Source organism: Ctenopharyngodon idella, chromosome 24 (assembly GCF_019924925.1).
Source record: "Ctenopharyngodon idella isolate HZGC_01 chromosome 24, HZGC01, whole genome shotgun sequence".
Lineage (NCBI taxonomy): Eukaryota > Metazoa > Chordata > Actinopteri > Cypriniformes > Xenocyprididae > Ctenopharyngodon > Ctenopharyngodon idella.
In genome coordinates this window covers 15,687,661-15,708,761 of record NC_067243.1, presented here as the reverse complement: position 1 = coordinate 15,708,761, position 21,101 = coordinate 15,687,661, and the positions used below count along the sequence as shown (strand labels likewise).

The window sequence follows — 21,101 nt, the reverse complement described above, 5'->3', positions numbered from 1 at the left end:
GTCATTAATTACTCACTCTCATGTCGTTCCACACCCGTGAGACCTTTATTTTAATGATGTCTTTAGTACCTTTCTGGACCTTGAAAGTGGTTGTTAAATTGCTGAGTCAGATACCTCTCAGATTTCCTCAAAAATATCTAAATTTGTGTTCTGAAGATGAATGAAAGTCTTACAGGTGTGGAACGACATGATGGTGAATAATTAATGACAGAATTTTCATTTTTGGGTGAACTAATCCTTTAAAGATTATAGAACAGAAAGATAAATTTTAGAAAATTTATTATGGAAAAAATCTATTTGTTCTTTTTGTTGACCTGGATATCTATAAAATGTGTTGCAGAACATTCACTGAGTGACACACCGAAGCCGACGGTCAGCCGTCAACCAAAGTAGGGGCGTCATTGAGCGTCTGTCTTTTTTAATTTTACGTCATCTTATCTGAGCATTCCAATACACAAACAATTTCATAACAACATTAGAGTCTGGAGTGAAAAAAGTGATAAACATGATTCATATTCAAAATGGTATGCAAGCACTATTTTATTTACGGTTTGTATATCTGCAGTACTTGTTTCGGTTTCCCTTTTTAAATGACAAATATAGACTACTGCCACCTGCTGTGCTGATATAGACAGTTATTTCCTCTCACGCAGTGAATGTACGTGCTAGTTGGCCATCTTTGCAGTGTGTTCAAACAAAACGTTTTGGCCCAGACTCAGGTGATGCGAAGTGACAACACAGTCTCTAGTCCTTTTGTGTCACAAGTTTAACAATAGACATAGACAAATGTATTGTACAAAGCAATACATATTTTTTGGGCACAAACGGAATGCCACACTTTCCTGCCTTTTAAATTCATTTGAAAGTTTTATGCACTAGCTGCTTGGCAGATCCAAGCATTAACTGGGACACATCTCCATCGTCCAATTAGTTGATGAATTGTATGTTGACACTCCATCCTGACAGGACTTGTTGACTGTTTCTTCATTAGGGAAGGAGTCCCCCTCTCTTATTAATAGTTTAGCAGAGGCTTGTAAAGGTCAAGTGCATTAGTTGAGATTTCAAACATGATACATGAAGATCTGGGTAGGATAATAGCAGCTGTTTATTTATATAAAGAGTACTGTACTTATTTTATGAGTATAAATATATCTGATGAGGAGATGTGACACTGTGCACATAAACCATCTCACAACATGACTTACATTACACAATGTATATATATATATATATACATTGTTTCTTCATTTGGGCCTATACTTTTCATATTCTTTCAACTTTTAAAATGTAGCAATTTTTTTTGTGGGCAGATGTACTTTTTCATTTCCTAAACAACGTTCATCAGCTTATATTGGGACTTCTCATTTCTCACCTTCACCACTGAGTGGAAAATGTAGCTTGGTTATGTTTTCTGTGGGACAAAAGTTGTCTTCCTCCAGGTGGCGCATGGCTGAGAACCGCAACCTCCACGACTGTATTCAGATCTCAGGACGTTATTACTGGATACATTTGTTCACTAAAAAGTATATTTGGTTAAATATATTAATTTGTTAACACTTAGCATGCAAAACTGACCCACAATCTCGTTTTTAAATGATTTTTTTAAAAATCCTCATCTATTATTAACAAACGATTTGATTGATCAATTCTGATCATCGCTGAGAAAAGTAACAGCTGACACATGATTGTATTGTCTCGTGGTGCCTGTTATTTTTCTCAGCGCTGTTCGGGGATAGACCAAGCACAGTTGTTTGTAAATACTGTATGATCCCTTATGACAACAATTTAAACCTAAATAACGACACTAAAAGACTTTAATATTCTTTTAATCGAAAATACACAGAGAATAGCTAAAAATTATTATTTAAACATATTAGAGACAACCTCCGGTCCAATAAACCACGCCCCGTTTAATGTTAATTTCCTTTCTTTGGTCTTTTCTAGCCTAGTCAGTAACGTTAGCCATGGAAAGAGCTCGTTAGTGCGTTTGAGTTTAATGTTTTAATCACACGTAGTAATTCTGTTTAGGTCAAACTAGATTTTGCATTTCGAGAAGTAATTTTTTTATAAGCTCTCCAAGGACGCATATTCACTCCTTCACAATAAGGGCACTTAATAGGCAGCCTATCCAGGATGTGCTCGTACGGCGCCATTTTCCCTGGGAGGGAATGTTAACAGAAGCACACTGCCAACGTGCACTATTAAGGGCCCTAGAAATCTGTTTTACTAAGTGATATAAAATATGGATTCAGCGTCGACCACCTCTAAACTCATCTATAAAAGTAAGTCGTTCGTTTTTGCGCGAAACTAATTAGTAATATGAGCATAAAGCTAACTAACTGGCTGTTTTATGTGCACTAGTGTCTACTGAGGATATCACAAAACTGATACAGCTGCGGTCGAGCAACTCAGCGCTTTTTGACGGGAGGAAAAATTCGTCAAAAACAGCCTGGAGGTGCGATTTGTAACCTTAGAATTTGCGCTGATCTCTCACAGCCTGTATTCAGATTAAAAGTTATTATTTTGTTTATTTTTTTTTCCCAGTGCAATACTCAGAGAAATGGGGCTTGAGGAAAAGATGACAACTGAGCAGATTGCCAAAAAGTGGGAAAACCTGAAGGCAAGATATAAGGTTGGTCTCACTGCCAATTGTGTTTTTCAAATGCCAAAAATATTCAACAGTTTAGTAAATTTACCAATTCATTACAAGGATGCAAAATATCCTCCCACCGGCGTGGAGAAGAACCCCACCTGCTGGAAATGGTTCAATCTCATGGACGATGCTCTGGCTGAAGAGTTTGATGAAAAGGTCAGCCAGCAAGTGATCACCTCAGAAGCTGACAATGATAATGCACCTCATCCGAGTAAGAGGTTACGCCAGATCAAAGTTGGAGGAGAAATATTAGAATTTCTGGAAGAGGAAGGAACTTCGGTGAATGCGCCACCAGCCTCCAAATCGCATTTGGTTAAGCGGGGAATACAAAAAGGCAAACAGACAGCAGAGGGCCATTCATTGGATATCATGAGAACCAAACTTCAAAGAGAAAGACAGCTTCTAGAAAAAGAACTTGGAGGCCTGGACAGAGAAAAAGCCCTTTTAGAGCGGGAAAGGGCCCTTGCGGATCGGGAAAGAGCAGCTCTTCAGCGGGACAGAGCCCAGGTAGAGAAGGACAAAGCTGCGGTTAACAGAGACAAAGCGTCATTGGAACAGGACAGAGCCAGACTGCAGAAAGACAGAGACGCTTTGGCCAGGGACAGAGCGGCCTTTGAAAAAGACAAAAGGTCGGCAGATTTCACAAATCATGTGAAAAGCAGTTCAGGATGCAATGGACTGGACTGTCCTCATGAAAAGAACAGAGAAAAATTAATATTCTTACTTGAAAGGGTGATGGAAAAAATTTGAAGCAACTCTGAGAATGAGGCAAACCTCAGGGAAAAATGGATACTGCAACGAGTTCTGTGAGCTTATGGGATATCTGAACGCTCCTTGAGTTGATGTCTTTGCAGTCTAAAGAGACATTTAAACATTTCATTTTTGTCTATAAAACTTTTTTTTTGTACTTTTCACTTCTAAATCAATCACATTTGTCACAGTCTTGACTCATAGAATGGATTTCACTTACCACATACATTGGAAGGGTGCACAAGGGCCCCTGAACTAAGATGTTTTTGAGATTTGTTTATTTACTTGTGAATGTTGACTAAGAAACACAGAATGTGATGCTTTATTTCTTATGTAATGTAATATAACAGTGTCTGTTAGTAAAGTATACCGTTTGTGCCATACAATAAATATCAAAACCCAAGATACACGGTCCACTGTGTTTTCATTCAGATGTTTTTACTCAAATTGTTAAAAAACATGAAATAAAATAAGAAATAAAAAATGTATATTATTATAATAAATGTGTATAATGCAGATAAAATGATTTGTATTTTTTTTTTTCATGACAATAATTCAAAATAAAAGCATTATAAGTTTTGGACCCAACTGTATATCAACTCTAAATTCTCTCAGAAAAACTTGTTGACAGTGGGTATATTACTTACAAATTGTAGTCAGTTACTGATTCCTACGGAGTCCCGCACATGACATGCAAGAAAAAAAAATTAAATCGATTTACTATTTAATCGATTTATTTTGTTCCCTCGATTTACTAAATCGCGCGCACGATTACTAATTTGTTCCCTCTATTTACTAAAACGTGCGCACGATTTACTATTTCGTTCCCTCGATTTACTAAATCGTGCACACAATTTACTATTTTGTTCCCTCGATTTACTAAAATGTGCGCACGATTTACTATTTCGTTCCCTCGATTTACTAAATCGTGCGCACGCTTTACTATTTCGTTCCCTCGATTTACTAAAACGTGCGCACGATTTACTATTTCGTTCCCTCGATTTACTAAATCGTGTGCACGATTTACTAATTCGTTCCCTCGATTTACTAAATCGCGCGCACGATTACTAATTTGTTCCCTCAATTTACTAAAACGTGCGCATGATTTACTATTTCGTTCCCTTGATTTACTAAATCGTGTGCACGATTTACTATTTTGTTCCCTCGATTTACTAAAATGTGCGCACGATTTACTAATTCGTTCCCTCGATTTACAAAATGGTGCGCACGATTTACTATTTCGTTCCCTCGATTTACTAAATCGTGCGCACGATTTACTATTTTGTTCCCTCGATTTACTAAAATGTGCGCACGATTTACTAATTCGTTCCCTCGATTTACAAAATGGTGCGCACGATTTACTAATTCGTTCCCTCGATTTACTAAATCGTGCGCACGATTACTAATTCGTTCCCTTGATTTACTAAATCGTGCGCACGATTTACTATTTCGTTCCCTCGATTTACTAAAACGTGCACACGATTTACTATTTCGTTCCCTCGATTTACTAAATTGTGCGCACGATTTACTAAATTGTGTGCACGATTTACTAAAACATGCGCACGATTTACTATTTCGTTCCCTCGATTTACAAAATGGTGCGCACGATTTTTGGATTACTTTTAGATTACTTTTGACCTAACTTGTTTGTCACATTGATTTGTTTAAATATCACATTACGTCAGGGTTGGGGTTCATGATGGAAGCTATTAAGTAATTAAATCATTAATATATTAAGTCAAAGAGGTTCAGCTGACAAAAAAGTTGGGGAATCCTTGCATTGCATGTAAATATGAAATGATGTGAATTTGTGAAGCCTTCCAGAGACCGTAATATACAGTTAAATGACTCACTGAGTGATAATGCAAATAGTAATGAATGTGTTGTGTGGACGACCTTCTGAACGTATATAAGGCTTTTTTTTAGAAAGGAAGATAAAAAAGTAGTAAAGTGAATCAATGATTTATGAATAAATAATTGCATTGTGAGAATCACATGTAATAATCAATAAAAAACTCTAGCCTGATAACGAGTATTTTAAAATGTAATATAATCTAATTACAAGTACTTAATTTTTGGAATCAGATTAGTAATCCAGATTACATGTAATCAGTTACTACCCAGCGCTGACTGTTGATTAGCGTTCGTGTTTATAGTTTTTAATAATCTTTTTTTCTCACTTTATAAATTTTCAAGTATTACAACTAGTGCTGTCAAACGATTAATCGCGATTAATCGCATCCAAAATAAAAGTTTGTGTTTACATAATATGTGACCCTGGACCACAAAACCAGTCATAAGTTGCACGGGTATATTTGTAGCAATAGCCAGCAATACATTGTATGGGTCAAAATTATCGATTTTTCTTTTATGCCAAAAATTGTTAGGATATTAAATAAAGATCATGTTCCATGAAGATATTTTGTAAATTTTCCTACTGTAAATATATCAAAAATGTATTTTTGTGAGTGGATATGCATTGCTAAGGTCTTCATTTGGACAAATTTAAAGGCAATTTTCTCAATATTTACATTTTTTTGCACCCTCAGATTCCAAATATTCAAATAGTTGTATATTGGCCAAATATTGTCCTATCCTAACACCCTCTTTCAGATGATGTATAAATCTCAATTTCAAAAAATTGACCCTTATGACTGGTTTTGTGGTCCAGGGTCACATATATGTGTGTGTGTATATTTATTATGTATATATAAATACACTCACATGCATGTATATATTTAACAAAATATATTATATTTATATATAATATAAATTATATATAAATGTAAATATATAAATATGCATTTGTACATGTAAATATTTCTTAAAGAAATACATGTATTTGTGTGTATTTATATATACCTAATAAATATACACAGTACACACACATATGTAAACACAACATTTATTTTGGATGTGATTAATCATGATTAATCGTTTGACAGCATTAATTACAACATTTTATGATATTTCAAAAATACAGTTTAATTGAATAATCTTTTGAATGAACTTTTATATATTTTATTTCCAGTGATTTTCGTGCCTCAGCTTAAACGTTTTTTAAGTTTCTTGCCAGGAAAACATTTCTAATAATTATTATAATAATAATTCCTTTAGTTTACGTTTTTAATAATATTTATACTTAAAATATTTATGTTGTATTTTATCTCAGTTTTATTTTCTTTAACGAAAATGCTTTTAATAGTATTAGTTAAATATAATAATGTTGTTCATTTCACGATTCATCATTTTTTTTTTTTACAAACTTGTAGATTTACTATCTATAACTGAAGATGAAAAAGAATTCATAAGATGCGCTTTCTGTTGCCATAGCGCTGTTTTGCTCCTGACAGCTAGAGGGCAATAAACCGACATCATTCGGTTGTCTGTTAGAAAAGGGAAAAGCTGTGAAGAAGTGCTGTCCGCAACAGACACATAAGCGGTTGATGAAGAAGTGAAAGAAACCAAAAATATTCATGATATTACTATATATCTCATAAGAGGAGTTTGGCCACCTCTCTCATTTTAAGAAATGGCGCAACCATCTCAACAGTGTGAGTGTCATTCTGTAAACCTGCACTGTGTCTGCATGCATGCAAAACTTTCGCACATTTCTGTAACTCTCTTTTATTAGTTCTTATGTAATTCTGCGTGGATTTAAAACCAGTTTAATGTACTTGATATGTGCAGTTGCATTAGCTTAATAAATAAGTATTAATTACTATTATTTCAGACTGACAGTTGTCATTGTTTATAATGTGGTTTGACTGGGCTGCTTGTTCTGCATAAAATCACATGTTCAGACCTAAAGTGAATGAATATATTCACTGTATTTGTTTGCACTGCGGTTCTGTTTCAGGGTCTCACAAGGACACAGAGACACTGATCAGGTGGCGCATGGCCCATGGCTATTTATTCTCAGGCTGGAGAAACACATGCAGAAATGGCTGGGAGTAAGTATTCATTGTGGTTCATTTTGCATCTGCAGTACATGTTGTTTGCATCCTTATTTTCTATGCTTATTTGTTGTTGCTATTGTTTTACAATAAGGAACATCTCTTAAAGGGATAGTTCACCCAAAAATGAAAATTCTGTCATGATTTACTCACCCTCAAGTTGTTCCAAACCTGTATAAATTTCTTTGTTCTGCTGTACACAAAGGAAGATATTTGGAAGAATGTTTGTAATCAAGCAGATCTCGCCCCCCATTGACTACCATAGTATTTTTTTTCCTACTGTGGCTGTCGATGGGGGGCGAGATCTGCTTGTTACTGACATTCTTCCAAATATCTTCTTTTGTGTTCAGCAGAACAAAAACATTTATACAGGTTTGGAACAATTTGATGGGGACTAAATGATGACAAAATTTTCATTTTGGGGTGAACTATCCCCTTTAATCAAGGGGTTTTCTAATTTTTGATGCCATTGACCCCCATTTATGGTAACCTCCATTCTAATACATGAAGACACATACTTCATATTTAATATCCCATTTATACTGTGTAATATTAACAATAAAATATATAGATAATGTTTTATAAGTTATTGGCTGTATTATGTATAAATTTACATTTATTTAACATTTTGTTACTATTTAGTTATATTAAGTTGATAGTATACTTGTTGCTACTCATTTTAGATTAGTTAAATAACAATTACATTTTCTTCAATTAAATATATTACATAATTTTAGCAATTTTCACAATAAATATAGTTTGTATTGACCAACAGCACCCAACGAGCCAGATAATGGCAAGGAGAAACGCATTAGGAATAAACAGCACAAATAATGGTAGAAGGAATTCATGATTTCCATTATTGATTTATTTTTAGAAATTATTTAAATATTAAAATATGTATTAATATTAAAAAAATAAAAATAAATGTATAAATATAATAATATAAAAATTGTGTTAAACATTTAATATCTTAAGTAAACACATTAAAGGGTTAGTTCACCCAAAAATGAAAATTCTGTCATTAATTACTCAACCTCATGTCGTTCCACACCTGTAAGACCTTCGTTCATCTTCAGAACACAAATTAAGATATTTTTGATGAAATCTGATGGCTCAGTGGGGCCTCCATTGACAGCAAGACAATTAACACTTTCAGATGCCCACAAAGGTACTAAAGTTATATTTAAATCAGTTCATGTGACTACAGTGGTTCAACCTTAATGTTATGAAGCGTCGAGAATACTTTTTGTGTGCCAAAAAAACAAAATAACGACTTTATTCAACAATATCTAGTGATGGGTGATTTCAAAACACTGCTTTACGAAGCTTCGAAGTTTTACAAATCTTTTGTTTTGAATCATTGGTTCGGAGCGTGTATCAAACTGCCAAAGTCACGCCCCCCAGTGGTGAACCATTGAAATTTCAAAACGTTTCGAAACACTTATGATGTAACAAAGCCTCGTTTACTGAAATCACGTGACTTTGGCATTCGTGACTTTGGCATTCATAAAGCTTTGAAGCTTCATGAAGCAGTGTTTTGAAATCGCCCATCACTAGATATTGGTGAATAAAGTCGTTATTTTGTTTTTTTGGCGCACAAAAAGTATTCTCGTCGCTGCATAACATTAAGGTTGAACCACTGTAGTCACATGAACTGTTTTAAATATGTCTTTAGTACCTTTCTGGGCATTGAAAGTGTTAATTATCTTGCTGCCAATGGAGCCATCGGATTTTATGAAAAATATCTTAATTTGTGTTCCGAAGATTAACGAAGGTCTTACGGGTGTGGAACGGCATGAGGGTGAATAATAAATGACAGAATTTTCATTTTTGGGTGAACTAACCCTTTAACTTTGACAGCCCTAAAAATACTTTGTGTAAAAAAATAAAATAGCTCAAATTTTTCACAGACATAGGTGTCACCCAAAACTTTTATGTAGAAAACCCCAGTCTTAATCTATATGCAGTAGCAAAAGAGAAATTGAGAGAGTTTTCTGTTTTTAGGCTGTTCATTCAAGAGACTAAATCAAACCTGGATGGAAATATTACTTCTCAAAGAGCAAAACGAAAGTGGGAGAATTTAAAATGCAAATACAAGGTAAGATGGATGCATAGGGTCTGTCTTTATTCTTAATTAAAATTATTTAATTGTATATCTGCACACCACTCATACTTATTTTCTTCAGAAAATCTAAAAATCTAGTTATAAATGAAATACGTATGCATGCAATAATCCTAATGTAATTTTCTCTACACTTTTTGCCTAGGTTTTAAAAGCTCTTGCGAAGGATGTCGAAACGGTTAAACCTGAATCCTGGCGGTGGTTTAGACTCATGGAAAAGGCCGTAGATGGCGATCCCACTGACGTCGACCCTCCCAAACCGACCTTGCTGACCAACCTGGCCGATGAGACCGAATGTGCAGCCCAGCCCTGCAAGAAGATGTATCAGGTAGAAATGGGGAGTGATATTTTAGAACTATTAACACAATCAGTCATCGAGGTCAATACTCAAGCGACGGTAGCTGATGATGGACCCTCATCAGATACAGCAGAGAGTGTGAAAGGGAGACCGATGGAAAAAAGCCCCACAGAGACTCAAGATGAGCTACACTTCGAAAGAGCCAAACTCAGAAGAGAACGACAGCTGCTGGAGAAGGAGCACGCAGACCTAGACCGAGAGCGAGTGCTGTTGGAGCGCGAGAAGGCCGTCGCCGAAAGAGAGAAAACGGCGTTGGAGAGAGACAGAGCGCAGTTGGAAAAGGACCGAGCTGCAATTGACCGGGAAAGAGCGTCTCTGGAACAGGACAGAGCGAGACTGGAGCGGGACAGAGCGGCCCTTGAAAGAGACAGAGAGACTTTCACCGCCATGGCTCTTGAGACAAATGGCACAGGACACGCTGAACCAGACTCGCCATATGCCGAGGACAGAAAAAGATTAATATTTTTGTTCGAAAAGCTAATCGAGAGATTTTGAAATCATTCTGGTATGCTGAAATGTTGCTCATTCTGAAGGTATTTAAAATACTATAGTACTTAAGGTAAAGTGTTTCAAGGTTAAGTTGCACCTTTTACTTAAGACACATTTAGAGGAAATGTGTTCCCAGCTGTGTTCAAAGCTTTATAGTCCTAGTTCATTCATTGTAGTTCAGTACAATGCATAATGGTTAATTAATGTTAAGTTTATTCCCCCTATTTCACGTTCTTGGATGCATTGAGATTAAAGTTATTGTTTCTGTTTTTGTGCTAAATCTTTCATATTTATTTAGTGCCTTACAAAATCTAGACTCATGGTTATTTCTTTTTTATGGAGGACCAGTATTAAGTAGAATATGTTTTTCTATTCTTTTCTTCATAGAGAGTTGCTTTTGTTTTAAAACTGCAAAGAAATTGTGACTGAAAATTACACCATTCACCATAAAGGTGCAGTCACATGAGCAAAATTTCGCTGGGGGAAAAAAGGTCTGTTGTCAGTAGTGTAGTGATGCATAATGCCAAAAGACTTTAGATACACAAAGACAGTGCACTTAGATATTACTATGTATAGGAGAAAGTGCAACGTGCAATATGGCGGAATAAGCTCACTTGGATCTGTGAAAACGACTAAAAATGCTGTATTCTGCTGCCAGGCCAGTAGTTGGCGATGTCACTAGAAACACTTCGTGCTAAGGCTGCATAATTTATCGCGATTAAACCGTACACGATTTGGCAAAGGCTGCGCAGCTTGTCAGAGCTGTACGGCTCTGTGATCGGTAGTAAATGCTTCTCCATCTGAAAGCCAAAGGGGGCTCTTGCACAGAAACTCCAGATAAGCCCTGCCGCAGAAGTAGATAAAACGCGTCATATCGCTGTAGCTGAATAAACAGAAGACTGAAACGTTTTGATTGATTAAACATGACTAATAAAAACGACTGCCTTATTCTGTGTAAGAAGCCACATTATCTCACAGAAGGATGTTCAACTGTCCTTATGAAGTGAGTTTGGAGTAAAAACATGTTATTAAATGTTGTCTTTTGTTGGACAAGATGTTAATAAATGCTTCTCATGTCTGGAAAGATGTTTGACGCATGTTGCTTTTTTAAATGTACATTATAAGCGACTCAAACTCGCAGTGCTTTCAGATGGATTAGCATTTGTAGCCATATTTCATAGACAAGCTGCGCATAAAGAAATAATCGCAGCCTTTGCGATTCCATTAAGCGATAATCGCGTTTAAGTTCAGTTTTTTTCGTATCGTGCGATAAATCGTGCAGCCCTACTACGCACCGATAGACTGAACACGTAATACGCATGATGTCACCATTTTCACAAATTCGTATTTTTGTAGTTTACACAGAGACAATACCCGTATCGTTTTCAAAAACTTGCCCTTTGAAACCTGATTTCAAAGTTTTGCGTTTTCAGGCCCCCAAAACGCCATTGTTGTTTAAATAAACGGCCAAAACACATAAAAAGTTTCTCGTTTTTAGTTGAAAACGGTGTTGTGTAAACGCCCTTAGATTAAAGATGCTGTCACATTTATAGATCTTCAGCATATTTTCACTGGGAAAATCCAGCATTTTAATAGGTATCCGTGCGAACTGGAATTTCACGTGAGGGTGAACAATTTTCCTATTGCAGATTTCGCAACGGGTTCACAGGGATTTGCTGTGTTGACTATCAGAAAGCTGCTTGGTTTGAAAGTGACATTTGTGTTAGGCGTGCTTCATACGTCGCTACACTATTGACAATGGACCATTCTTGCCCGCAGAATTTTGCCGCTAGATTGACACGTCACGTATTTGACCACTGACACAGCGTTCTAAAAATGCAGTGCTCAAGTTAAAAGTCACAGGCAGTCAAGCTGTGGAGAAGATGGTAGTTTGTTGAAATAGTATGCTGAGGTTGCAGATCTACAGTATTTTTACAATACAATACATGATAAATTTAATAACGTATGCTGCAAACCGAGGGATACCATTTGAGGGATAGCATTTTTTTTTAAAACCGTATTCAAATAGTTTACCGAAACTGCACGGCAGGTTTGCATTAAACAAATAAGATTTCGCAATGCAGCTTTTGTTGTACCTGCTTCCTCATTCAAGTCTCGTCAACAATATCATAGCTTATGCAGCACAATGACTGTCTTTAAATAATTTACTCATTGTGAAATCTGAGTCTGTTAAACTATTAAAAATAGACTTTAACAGAAGCACATGAAACACACACTAATACAATGTCCATACAAATCAACTAGTTCCCATAAAACAATGGCCCAAATCGCAGTATATTTGCATTCTGTTCTTCCCTTATTTTTCCCAAACTCAAGGTCAGTTTAAGTGCTGACCATAGCCTTTTTGTGAAACTAAATTCTGCATATGGTTGACTATTATTGTCCCCCCGCCCCCCCAGAAACCACAGGCAATATTAAACCTATATAAGGTTCATAGTATGCATTTGACTCTGATTTGCCAGGACTTCATTTCTGACCAAACTTTACTTGATTCCTGAAATATTTTAAATAAATCTAAACACATTTGCAGCTGAAAGAAAGCACTTTTTAAATTTATGATCAATCAGTGAGATTTATATCATTTCAGTCATGGACAGCTCACCAGAAATATTGGATTTTGATTCTTCAGATGAAAATGGGTAAGGAAAACCTTGATTTTGACCAAGTTCAACTTTAGCTTTAACTTTTATACAAATTCGGTGTAACTGTCAAATGTGTGTTTTAAGTCCCGAGAACAGTGGAATATTTCTGCAGCAGTGGGATGCACAGGTTCGGCCCTACATTGAGATGATTGACTTCATGAGGCGGATCGGCATTGAGAGGGAACTTGCACTGCCGTCCATTGCGGTGGTGGGAGACCAGAGCTCAGGGAAAAGCTCTGTTCTAGAGGCTCTGTCAGGAGTCGCTCTGCCTCGTGGGAGTGGTATGTTGTACACATATAATACACTACATATATCTTATTTACATTCTTCTGCTTACTTTAGGAGGCATCTATATATTCTGATATGGTCCATTCAGGTATTGTCACCCGCTGTCCACTGGAGCTGAAACTCAGGAAGCTAAATAGTGGGAGCGGTTGGACTGCCATAATCTCTTACAACGATGTGCGAGAGACTTTTCATGATCCCGCACAAGTTGAAAGTTACGTCAGAAGGGGTGAGGCTATATATCAAGCTAAATATCATAAATAATCATTATAATAAATAACGACAGCAGTTTATCATTACTTAAAATATTACCAACATGATGAATGAATGTTGAGCAAGTATGTAGTATTTGTCTTTTACAGCACAAAATATGCTTGCTGGAGATGGAGTGGGAATCTGTGACGATCTCATCAGTTTAGAGATCACATCACCTGATGTTTGCGACCTCACACTGATCGATCTACCTGGTATAACAAGAGTACCTGTGAAAGGGCAACCGGAAGACATTGGAGACCAGGTGATGCACTTAATTTTACAGTATGTGCACTTACATAAGAAGGACTGGTTAATTTAAGGTAATTACATGGGTTAAGGTTAGGTTCAGGGTTATTACCTATTTATTACCCTGTTATTACTATATAAATACATAGTATGTACATGCAGTACAGGACTGTAAAATAAAGTGCTACCAGAGAATAACTTTGTCAAATATGATATACTTATATGTTTAGTACAAAAACCATACACTGCAGAAATAGTAATTAGAATGTAATTAACAAAATGTGCAATGACAACAGACCTACTATATGGAATACTCTATCCCACAATGCAATGACCTTTCATTTCCAATGCCATGAACCAGAAGTAATTACAGACACAATTTTGTAATCTTTTTAATCATTATTTGAATGTCAAAAATAGCAAGATGTATTTTTCTAAAGCTGTGAATTGATTAAAATATTTAATTATGAATACCCCATATTTTTATGCATTCAGTTTCTTACTATAGAAAGGAAAATATTTTTTTAATTATTTTTTTCTAATTAAAAATATACAATTTAATATAATTCAATTTTTTAAAAAAAATAATAAAATGGAATAAAAAGAATAAATTTGATAACTTGACACCACTTGCTGAATAAAACCTGCAACATGATGATGTTTCAGGTCTTCATTATCTTATAAATTAGCCTTTGATTAATTGCAGATTCGACGCCTGATACTGAAATTCATTGCAAAAAAGGAAACCATTAATTTGGTTGTTGTTCCCTGCAATGTGGACGTTGCAACCACGGAAGCACTTAGAATGGCTCAGGGTGTCGATCCTGATGGCTCAAGGACTTTAGGTATAACTTTTAATTTAAATTTTCACATTTGAGTATGCATATTATTGCTATTATTATTAATTATTGCTGATATCACATATAATATCACAGCAGGGCCATTTCATTCATGTCTGTTCAAACACTTTTTATTGCTTCAGCAATATTGACAAAGCCAGACCTGATAGATAAAGGAGCAGAGGCTGACGTCTTACAAGTATTGCAGGGTAAAGTGGTTCCTCTCAAAAAGGGCTACACCATTGTCCGATGTAGAGGCCAGAGTGACATAAATGAAAACGTTTCTCTGGCTGAAGCCACAAGACAGGAAAAAGAGTTCTTCGCCAATCACACACACTTCGGGTATTACGTTGCATTTAACCTGGTAGATATTCAGTTATCTGTTATTTTGTGTAATGTTTAAAGCCATTTACGAGTGTTTCTGTTGCCACCAGTTATCTTCTTGAAGAGCAGAGGGCCACAACATCCTGCCTGGCCACCAGACTCACTAAAGAGCTGGTTGAACATATCAAGGCAAGTCTAAACATGGCATTCTGAAACTTACTCTGAACACTAAACTTATGAGTTCTTCCTTATTCTACAGGCTTCACTTCCATCTCTCAGAGATCAAATTCACATCCACTTGTCTGAAGTGAGATTTGAGCTCAAGAGTTATGATGACGGTCCTCCTTTAGAACCGGAGCGCATGGGGCCTTATCTCAGCAAGGTACAGTAAGCATCATTTCTTATATTGTCCAATATCTGTGGAATCCTGACTGAAATGAACTTCTGTGTTTCTCTGTATGTGTAGAAAATCTTGGAGTTCAGTGACCAGATAAGTGAGTTGTGTAGAACAGGAGAATCAGACAATGGGAACCTCTACTCGCTCCTTCGACCAGTGTTCAAGCAATGGGAATGTCATCTGAGTAACTCCAAAGCATCATGTATGTAATATGGTCACATAACATTATTGAGAAACAGTTTTTCTTCTGTTTTTTCAAACCTGTATAATTAAGCTTGAACAAGAGTGCTGCTGTTACATTATATAGAGCAGTGGTTCCCAAACTTTTTTATTTAAAATATTTTCAAGCCCCCTACACATATAAAGACAATTTGAGACATGACCTTGCTTGCAAAATCCAATAGGATTTATTTGCAACATTGTAATCAATACAGTACTACAACTTCTCAACTTCAATGGGCTTCTCTGTGTTCGTGATGTGAAGTCTCCTATGCTCCTGCATAGCAACGACAGACACCACAGGAGCTCAAGCGCTTTGGAAAGGAAGAGAAAGAGGCGCGTGTTTTTAGACGCGACATGTGAACGGCCCCTAACAACTTAGGCCCTGTCCCAAATGGCACACTTCTATGCACTTTCGGTCTTGTGGACTTACAATGGCTGCCACGTGCGCGTGTCCATTAAGGCCACGAGACCGTATGGTGTCCCATTTGTCAATTTCAGGCTTCAGAAGGGTGCTTGCGAGTGGCCGATATGCGCCCTCGATGCGCACTTTTGCTGAGCCCGCCATTTTCTCTCACCAGAGCTTAAATGTTAACATCACTCTGCACACGATGTAATAGCGTGCCTCCAGTATGCAAACAATTTTAAAAAATGAAGTTTAGTACGTGAGGATGCCAAGGAATAATTCTGAGTGTAAAAGTAGGCTAGGTCAAATAATTATTACAATAAGTTAGGCTCCATTATGTAACAAGCAAATTAAAATGATACACATTTCAACGTTTCCCACAGGATTTTGTGAGACTGTGGTGGGTGGACGTCGGTCCCTCTCTGAAGAAAATTTTGTACATTTTAAATTTAAATGCATAAATCTGGTGCATTCTGAGAGCAAAATTAAGTGACTAGATCAATGAAGAAATGTGTTCTCTTGTAAACAATTTTGTGCTCTAATAGTAATTTATTTATAGGTGATGGTAGGGCACATTAGTCACGTACACAACATATAGTAGGCTAAATGATAGTTCCTAAGTGGTCAAACATGTAGAGTATACATTTAAACCATTAAAATATGTAGCAAAAGAGGTTACCTTTGTTGAATTAATGTATTTCTAGAATAATTAGTGGGGGCCTGTATCTATACATCTGTATTTGTGGAACTAATGGTCACTCTTTGATTTGTTAAACAATCCAGAATGCACTAAACACACTACTTCATTATAGAGAAAAATAACTAATAGAAATATATGATCATAAGCTGACTAAAAAATAAATAAATAAAGGTGACTTCAGCAGCAAAACGTGCTAGCCTAATTCTTGAAAAAATCTTCCACAGTAATTTATAAAATCTAAATATGTTAATAAAAAGTTAAAAATTACTATTTGTATTCTTATGAAATGAAAAAACTATTTATATTAGATTTATATGTAAGTGTAAAGAATTACATGTATTTGTAATAATCTAAGATTAAAAGACGTTTATTTTAAATGTATTGTGCAGCTTTTTAACGGGGCAACAAGATATGATAGATACGACAGAACAAAATAAGCTACTAATAATCTTTCCGTATGCAAAACCATGATAATATGAAACGCTTCAAAACAGCAGCACAAACCGCTTATGCGCATCCCGGGTGCAGAATGATGTGCTTAAAGCAATATGGAGTCACAGCGCGCAGTTGCTCTGCGCATTGAAAAAATCACGGCACAAAGAGAATCCCTGTGTGTATATCTACATCTAACAGTTTATTGATCATATAATTCTTCTCACTTTTAAATTCCAGTTATTGTGCGTGTGACGCCAATTCATAGTCCGTGTTGTGCGATCTAACAGACACCCTGTAGCCAGTATGATGACATCGCTCAGAAACAGCAATAAACTCCAGCAAGATAAAGTCATTTTATGCAAATCCACAGCTCTTTATATCATATTGGAGAAATTTACTGTGCTGACTGTCGTTACCAAACACGACGCGCTGTTTTAGTGCTGAACAGAAAATGACTGACAGCTGCAGCTGAGGGAAGACGAGTTTCCTTGAACTTAAACATGCTTATTAATGGGCTTATTCAAGTCTCCTTTGACTATCTAGTGGCGAATTTTTTTTTGGCCCGATGCCAAACTTAATTGCCGACCCCTGTCCTATATAGTATGAATGTGTGTATAGTATGAATGTAATTCGGACATACTATATTCGCCATGTTGTCATTATCACATGACCTACCAGCGTCAGTTGCGTCGCTTCACCTCCATTCATAAATCCTCTCCCGTGGCCTCCACATTGAATGCGCACTTCAGAATCTCGCCAGAAGTAGCAGGTCATCCGGGGACTTTTCGCCTACTGTTTTTTGAATACTATGAATTCGGACATACTACTCTGTTCGCATACTGTTTTTCACATACTATACAGTAGGGAAGTATTCGATTTCGGACGGAGCAAATGAGTTTTCCAAGATGTTACAACATTGCGCAGCCTCTGGTTGTAAAAACCGGCGAGATTTAAATTCCGGAAGAAATGGGATAAACTTTCACAGGTGAGAATGTGTTGGTTTGTGTTTTTATATGTAGGCTATTAACTCTGTATTACAGTTTTTTAATTTATGGTAACTTTTTAATGTTGTGTTAGCTAATGTCTTTATCTTGTATTATGTTAATGATAATCTAAATCCTATGAAAATCATCTGCTGAGGTTTATTGCAGACACATGCATATAACGTTAACTACAGTTGCAGACGCGAACGTTCAACGGACCTGCTTTGACCGTTCCAGTATGGCTTCCAGGCGGCTTACGTAATAGCACCCCATAGAAACAGCTGCTAATGAGGCATCTGTGTATATATTTCTACGGTTATAAACTACATAAAATCTGAATACCGCTGCATCTCCTTGCAACACACACTAGCGGTGTACGTTCCGTAATGAATTTGAATAGATTGGGTGAGTTTATTTGCTGACTTCTTAACCGCATACTAACATACTATTCTTACTATTTTTACCATAAAGAGTAGTGTGCTAATATGCAGTTCCAAATTCAACAATTTACTAATTTACTCTTGTCGCCACCTACTGGAGTAATGATGTAATTGTAGAAAGAGTCACTGGAAATCCCTGCCACTAATCAACAGACTGATGACAATCAGCCTGGAACTCACAAACACCAAAAAGCAGAGTGATACAGTGAAAAGACCCAGTGATGCCGCTTAGCCAATCAAATTTACTCCAGGAGGAATTAACTCCACTTTTTTTTTTTTTTAAGTTTCACCATTGACCTGTAATCTTATAATTTTTGTTGACTATTGTAAGTTTTTTGTTTTGTTTTTTAGTCAGAGAGTCTGTAAAAGAGATGACAGAAAAATATGACGAGGCTCATCGTGGGAGAGAACTGGTGACCTTCAGTGACTACTGTGTGTATGAATCAATGGTAAAGAAACATGTTGGAAACCTTAAACGACCAGCGTTGGATACTTTGAAGCTCATCCGAGGTAGCTCCCTGAATTGTCTGGCATTAGTTACATTATATGTGGCTTATATTTGAAATGATTTATAATAACAGTTCTCATTTAATATAACCTTAGGTATTGTGCAGAAGGAGTTTAGGGCCATGTGTGAGTTGTGTTTCCCAAACTACCCTCATCTGAGACACATAATACTGGTGTGTTAAAATGACACTCGTTGATCACATTAAATCATCTTAAAAGACAATAAAAGTCTCAAACATAACATTTCTGATGTTCCCTTAGACCCATATTGATGACATTCACTCAAAGCAAGAAGGCAAGGTGGAGAAGAGGATCTATGAGTACATTAACATGGAGAAGCTTGTGTACACGCAGGATCCCATTTTTACCCAGAAAATTGTAGACTTCAAGTTTGTGGAAAAGAGACAGGAGTACGAGTCCATTAGTTTGGATACGGGAGAGAACGCAACCTCACCCAACAACTGTGCTGTTTTTGACACCAGGAGTCTGACACCTGAGAAACTGATCATCTACTACGAGGTGTAAATCAGTTTTTGATTTCAGTATTAGCTGCTTTTGTTCTTTAATATTTGGTTTTGATTGCACTGAAAAAAAACTCCCACATGTTCTGTCAATCAAACAGATTGTGTATCAGCGTCTGGCCGACTACATTCCCATGGTGATCCTGCTGTTCATACTGAAGGAAGCTGCCGTGATGCTGCGGGCTCACGCTATGGACCTGCGGGATGGAGCGGATGTTGTGAAGCTGCTCGTGGAGGACACAGAGGCTGGACGGAAGAGAGCAGACTTACACCAACGCATGGAGCGGCTGCGTCTGGCACAAGAACGCATCAGTATATACCTCTGAGACAGAAGTTGGCTCTGGTAAAGACCTATCCAGTCACAATGGACCAGACTTTTTTTTTTACATTCACATTTATTCATTTAGCAGACACTTTAATCCAAAGCATCTTAAAATTGAGGAATGCAGCTAGCGTTTCATCTTAAAGAGGCAATAAACATAAGTAGTGCAAGTAATACAAAGTTTCAGACATCGTTTAGAATAGTACATGCTACAAATATATAGTGAAAGCATAGATGAAGGAAAAGTGAAAGCGTAGATGAAGGAAAAGTGAAAGCATATTGGAAAGGAAAATTCCAGTGTAGTTTGTGTGGCTTTATCAATAGCACTTGGTTCAATTTAATAATAGATATTAGCTTAAGTAATAAACCCTCATCAAGATTATAAGAGTATAAAGTGATTGTCTGTATAAATGACAAGGATTGAGTGATACTGTAGTTCACTTTTAGCCACTGCAGAAATGATTCAAAGTAAAACAATGTCAGCTTATTACAATGTACTTATAACCTTTTATTGTGTTAGCTTGTGTTCAATAAAAAAGTTTGTTACAATGCTTTTTTTCCTGAAATGTGTCACAGTGTGTTCTGTTCAGTTTGTTATCATGGACATTCAGTTTGTTTTCACGTCACATGCCTTCCTTTGTTTGTAATTCCCGCCACTCCTCGGTTACTATGATCATTTTATTATTAGTTCATTCTGTTCAGCTGTGTTACTTGTTACCTTGTTTGTGTTCCTATATAAGTTCTTCCTTTTTTATCATGGACATTCAGTTTGACTGACCCACCTGTCTGACATTTCAGTATTTTATTTTTATTTTCATTTTCATTTTCATTCTTACTGTGTGTGATGCATTATAAATACAGTATGACAGATAGGATTTCAACCCTTTGAAATCCTATCTGTCTTTTCCAGAAATGTCTACCTCAAACATTCAAAAAATGCTTCAGTGTGTTTTGACCATAAAATGAAAGTCATTGAGGTCCAGTGTTGTTTTGGACCTTTTCACATGTCACATGCCTTCGTTTGTTTGTAATTCCTGCCACTCCTCGGTTACTATGATCACTTTATTATGACTTCATTCTGTTCAGCTGTGTTACATGTTACCTTGTTTGTGTTCCTATATAAGTTCTTCCTTTTCAGTCACTCCTTGTCTGTTCACTGTCTTGGTTAGTGATTGTCTGTCATTTACCGCAACCACCGTGACAAATGTACAAACCTGTATATAATTTT

The 21,101-nt window shown here is 36.4% G+C and overlaps 3 protein-coding genes across 4 annotated transcripts; all 3 read left to right on the top strand.

Annotated features, from left to right (window-relative positions):
* Positions 1-1,911: 1,911 nt before the first annotated feature.
* Positions 1,912-3,806, top strand: zgc:171459 (uncharacterized protein LOC562056 homolog). Its single transcript, XM_051884108.1, has 4 exons — positions 1,912-2,282; positions 2,362-2,455; positions 2,545-2,632; positions 2,711-3,806. The coding sequence occupies exons 1-4, from the start codon at positions 2,243-2,245 to the stop codon at positions 3,401-3,403; spliced, it is 915 nt and encodes a 304-aa protein (XP_051740068.1). The 5' UTR covers positions 1,912-2,242; the 3' UTR covers positions 3,404-3,806.
* Positions 3,807-6,779: 2,973 nt separating this feature from the next.
* zgc:113426 (uncharacterized protein LOC562128 homolog) lies at positions 6,780-10,611 on the top strand. Its single transcript, XM_051883352.1, has 4 exons — positions 6,780-6,957; positions 7,263-7,356; positions 9,367-9,460; positions 9,630-10,611. The coding sequence occupies exons 1-4, from the start codon at positions 6,936-6,938 to the stop codon at positions 10,335-10,337; spliced, it is 918 nt and encodes a 305-aa protein (XP_051739312.1). The 5' UTR covers positions 6,780-6,935; the 3' UTR covers positions 10,338-10,611.
* mxh (myxovirus (influenza virus) resistance H) lies at positions 10,288-21,101 on the top strand. Of its 2 annotated transcripts, XM_051883348.1 has the most exons (14): positions 10,288-10,375; positions 12,940-12,991; positions 13,079-13,275; positions 13,371-13,508; positions 13,642-13,796; positions 14,487-14,625; positions 14,763-14,961; positions 15,054-15,132; positions 15,203-15,325; positions 15,410-15,542; positions 18,875-19,033; positions 19,127-19,203; positions 19,292-19,549; positions 19,653-21,101. In XM_051883348.1, exons 2-14 carry the CDS (start codon positions 12,942-12,944, stop codon positions 19,875-19,877), a joined length of 1,932 nt encoding a protein of 643 aa, XP_051739308.1. In that variant the 5' UTR covers positions 10,288-10,375; positions 12,940-12,941; the 3' UTR covers positions 19,878-21,101. The 2 variants fall into 2 exon arrangements, with proteins under 2 accessions (XP_051739308.1, XP_051739307.1); XM_051883347.1 differs by lacking the exon at positions 10,288-10,375 and having other exon boundaries at positions 10,836-12,991.

What these genes read in the sequence shown, in the direction of transcription:
- zgc:171459 (XM_051884108.1), top strand. Translation starts at nt 2,243, where the DNA reads ATGGATTCAGCGTCGACCACCTCTAAACTCATCTATAAAA. An exon ending in CTCTAAACTCATCTATAAAA is followed by an intron (nt 2,283 to 2,361) that starts GTAAGTCGTTCG and finishes TATGTGCACTAG; the next exon opens with TGTCTACTGAGGATATCACA. An exon ending in TCGTCAAAAACAGCCTGGAG is followed by an intron (nt 2,456 to 2,544) that starts GTGCGATTTGTA and finishes TTTTTTTCCCAG; the next exon opens with TGCAATACTCAGAGAAATGG.
- zgc:113426 (XM_051883352.1), top strand. Translation starts at nt 6,936, where the DNA reads ATGGCGCAACCATCTCAACAGT. An exon ending in GGCGCAACCATCTCAACAGT is followed by an intron (nt 6,958 to 7,262) that starts GTGAGTGTCATT and finishes GTTCTGTTTCAG; the next exon opens with GGTCTCACAAGGACACAGAG. An exon ending in ATTTAAAATGCAAATACAAG is followed by an intron (nt 9,461 to 9,629) that starts GTAAGATGGATG and finishes CTTTTTGCCTAG; the next exon opens with GTTTTAAAAGCTCTTGCGAA.
- mxh (XM_051883348.1), top strand. Translation starts at nt 12,942, where the DNA reads ATGGACAGCTCACCAGAAATATTGGATTTTGATTCTTCAGATGAAAAT. An exon ending in CGGAAGACATTGGAGACCAG is followed by an intron (nt 13,797 to 14,486) that starts GTGATGCACTTA and finishes GATTAATTGCAG; the next exon opens with ATTCGACGCCTGATACTGAA. An exon ending in TACTTTGAAGCTCATCCGAG is followed by an intron (nt 19,034 to 19,126) that starts GTAGCTCCCTGA and finishes ATATAACCTTAG; the next exon opens with GTATTGTGCAGAAGGAGTTT.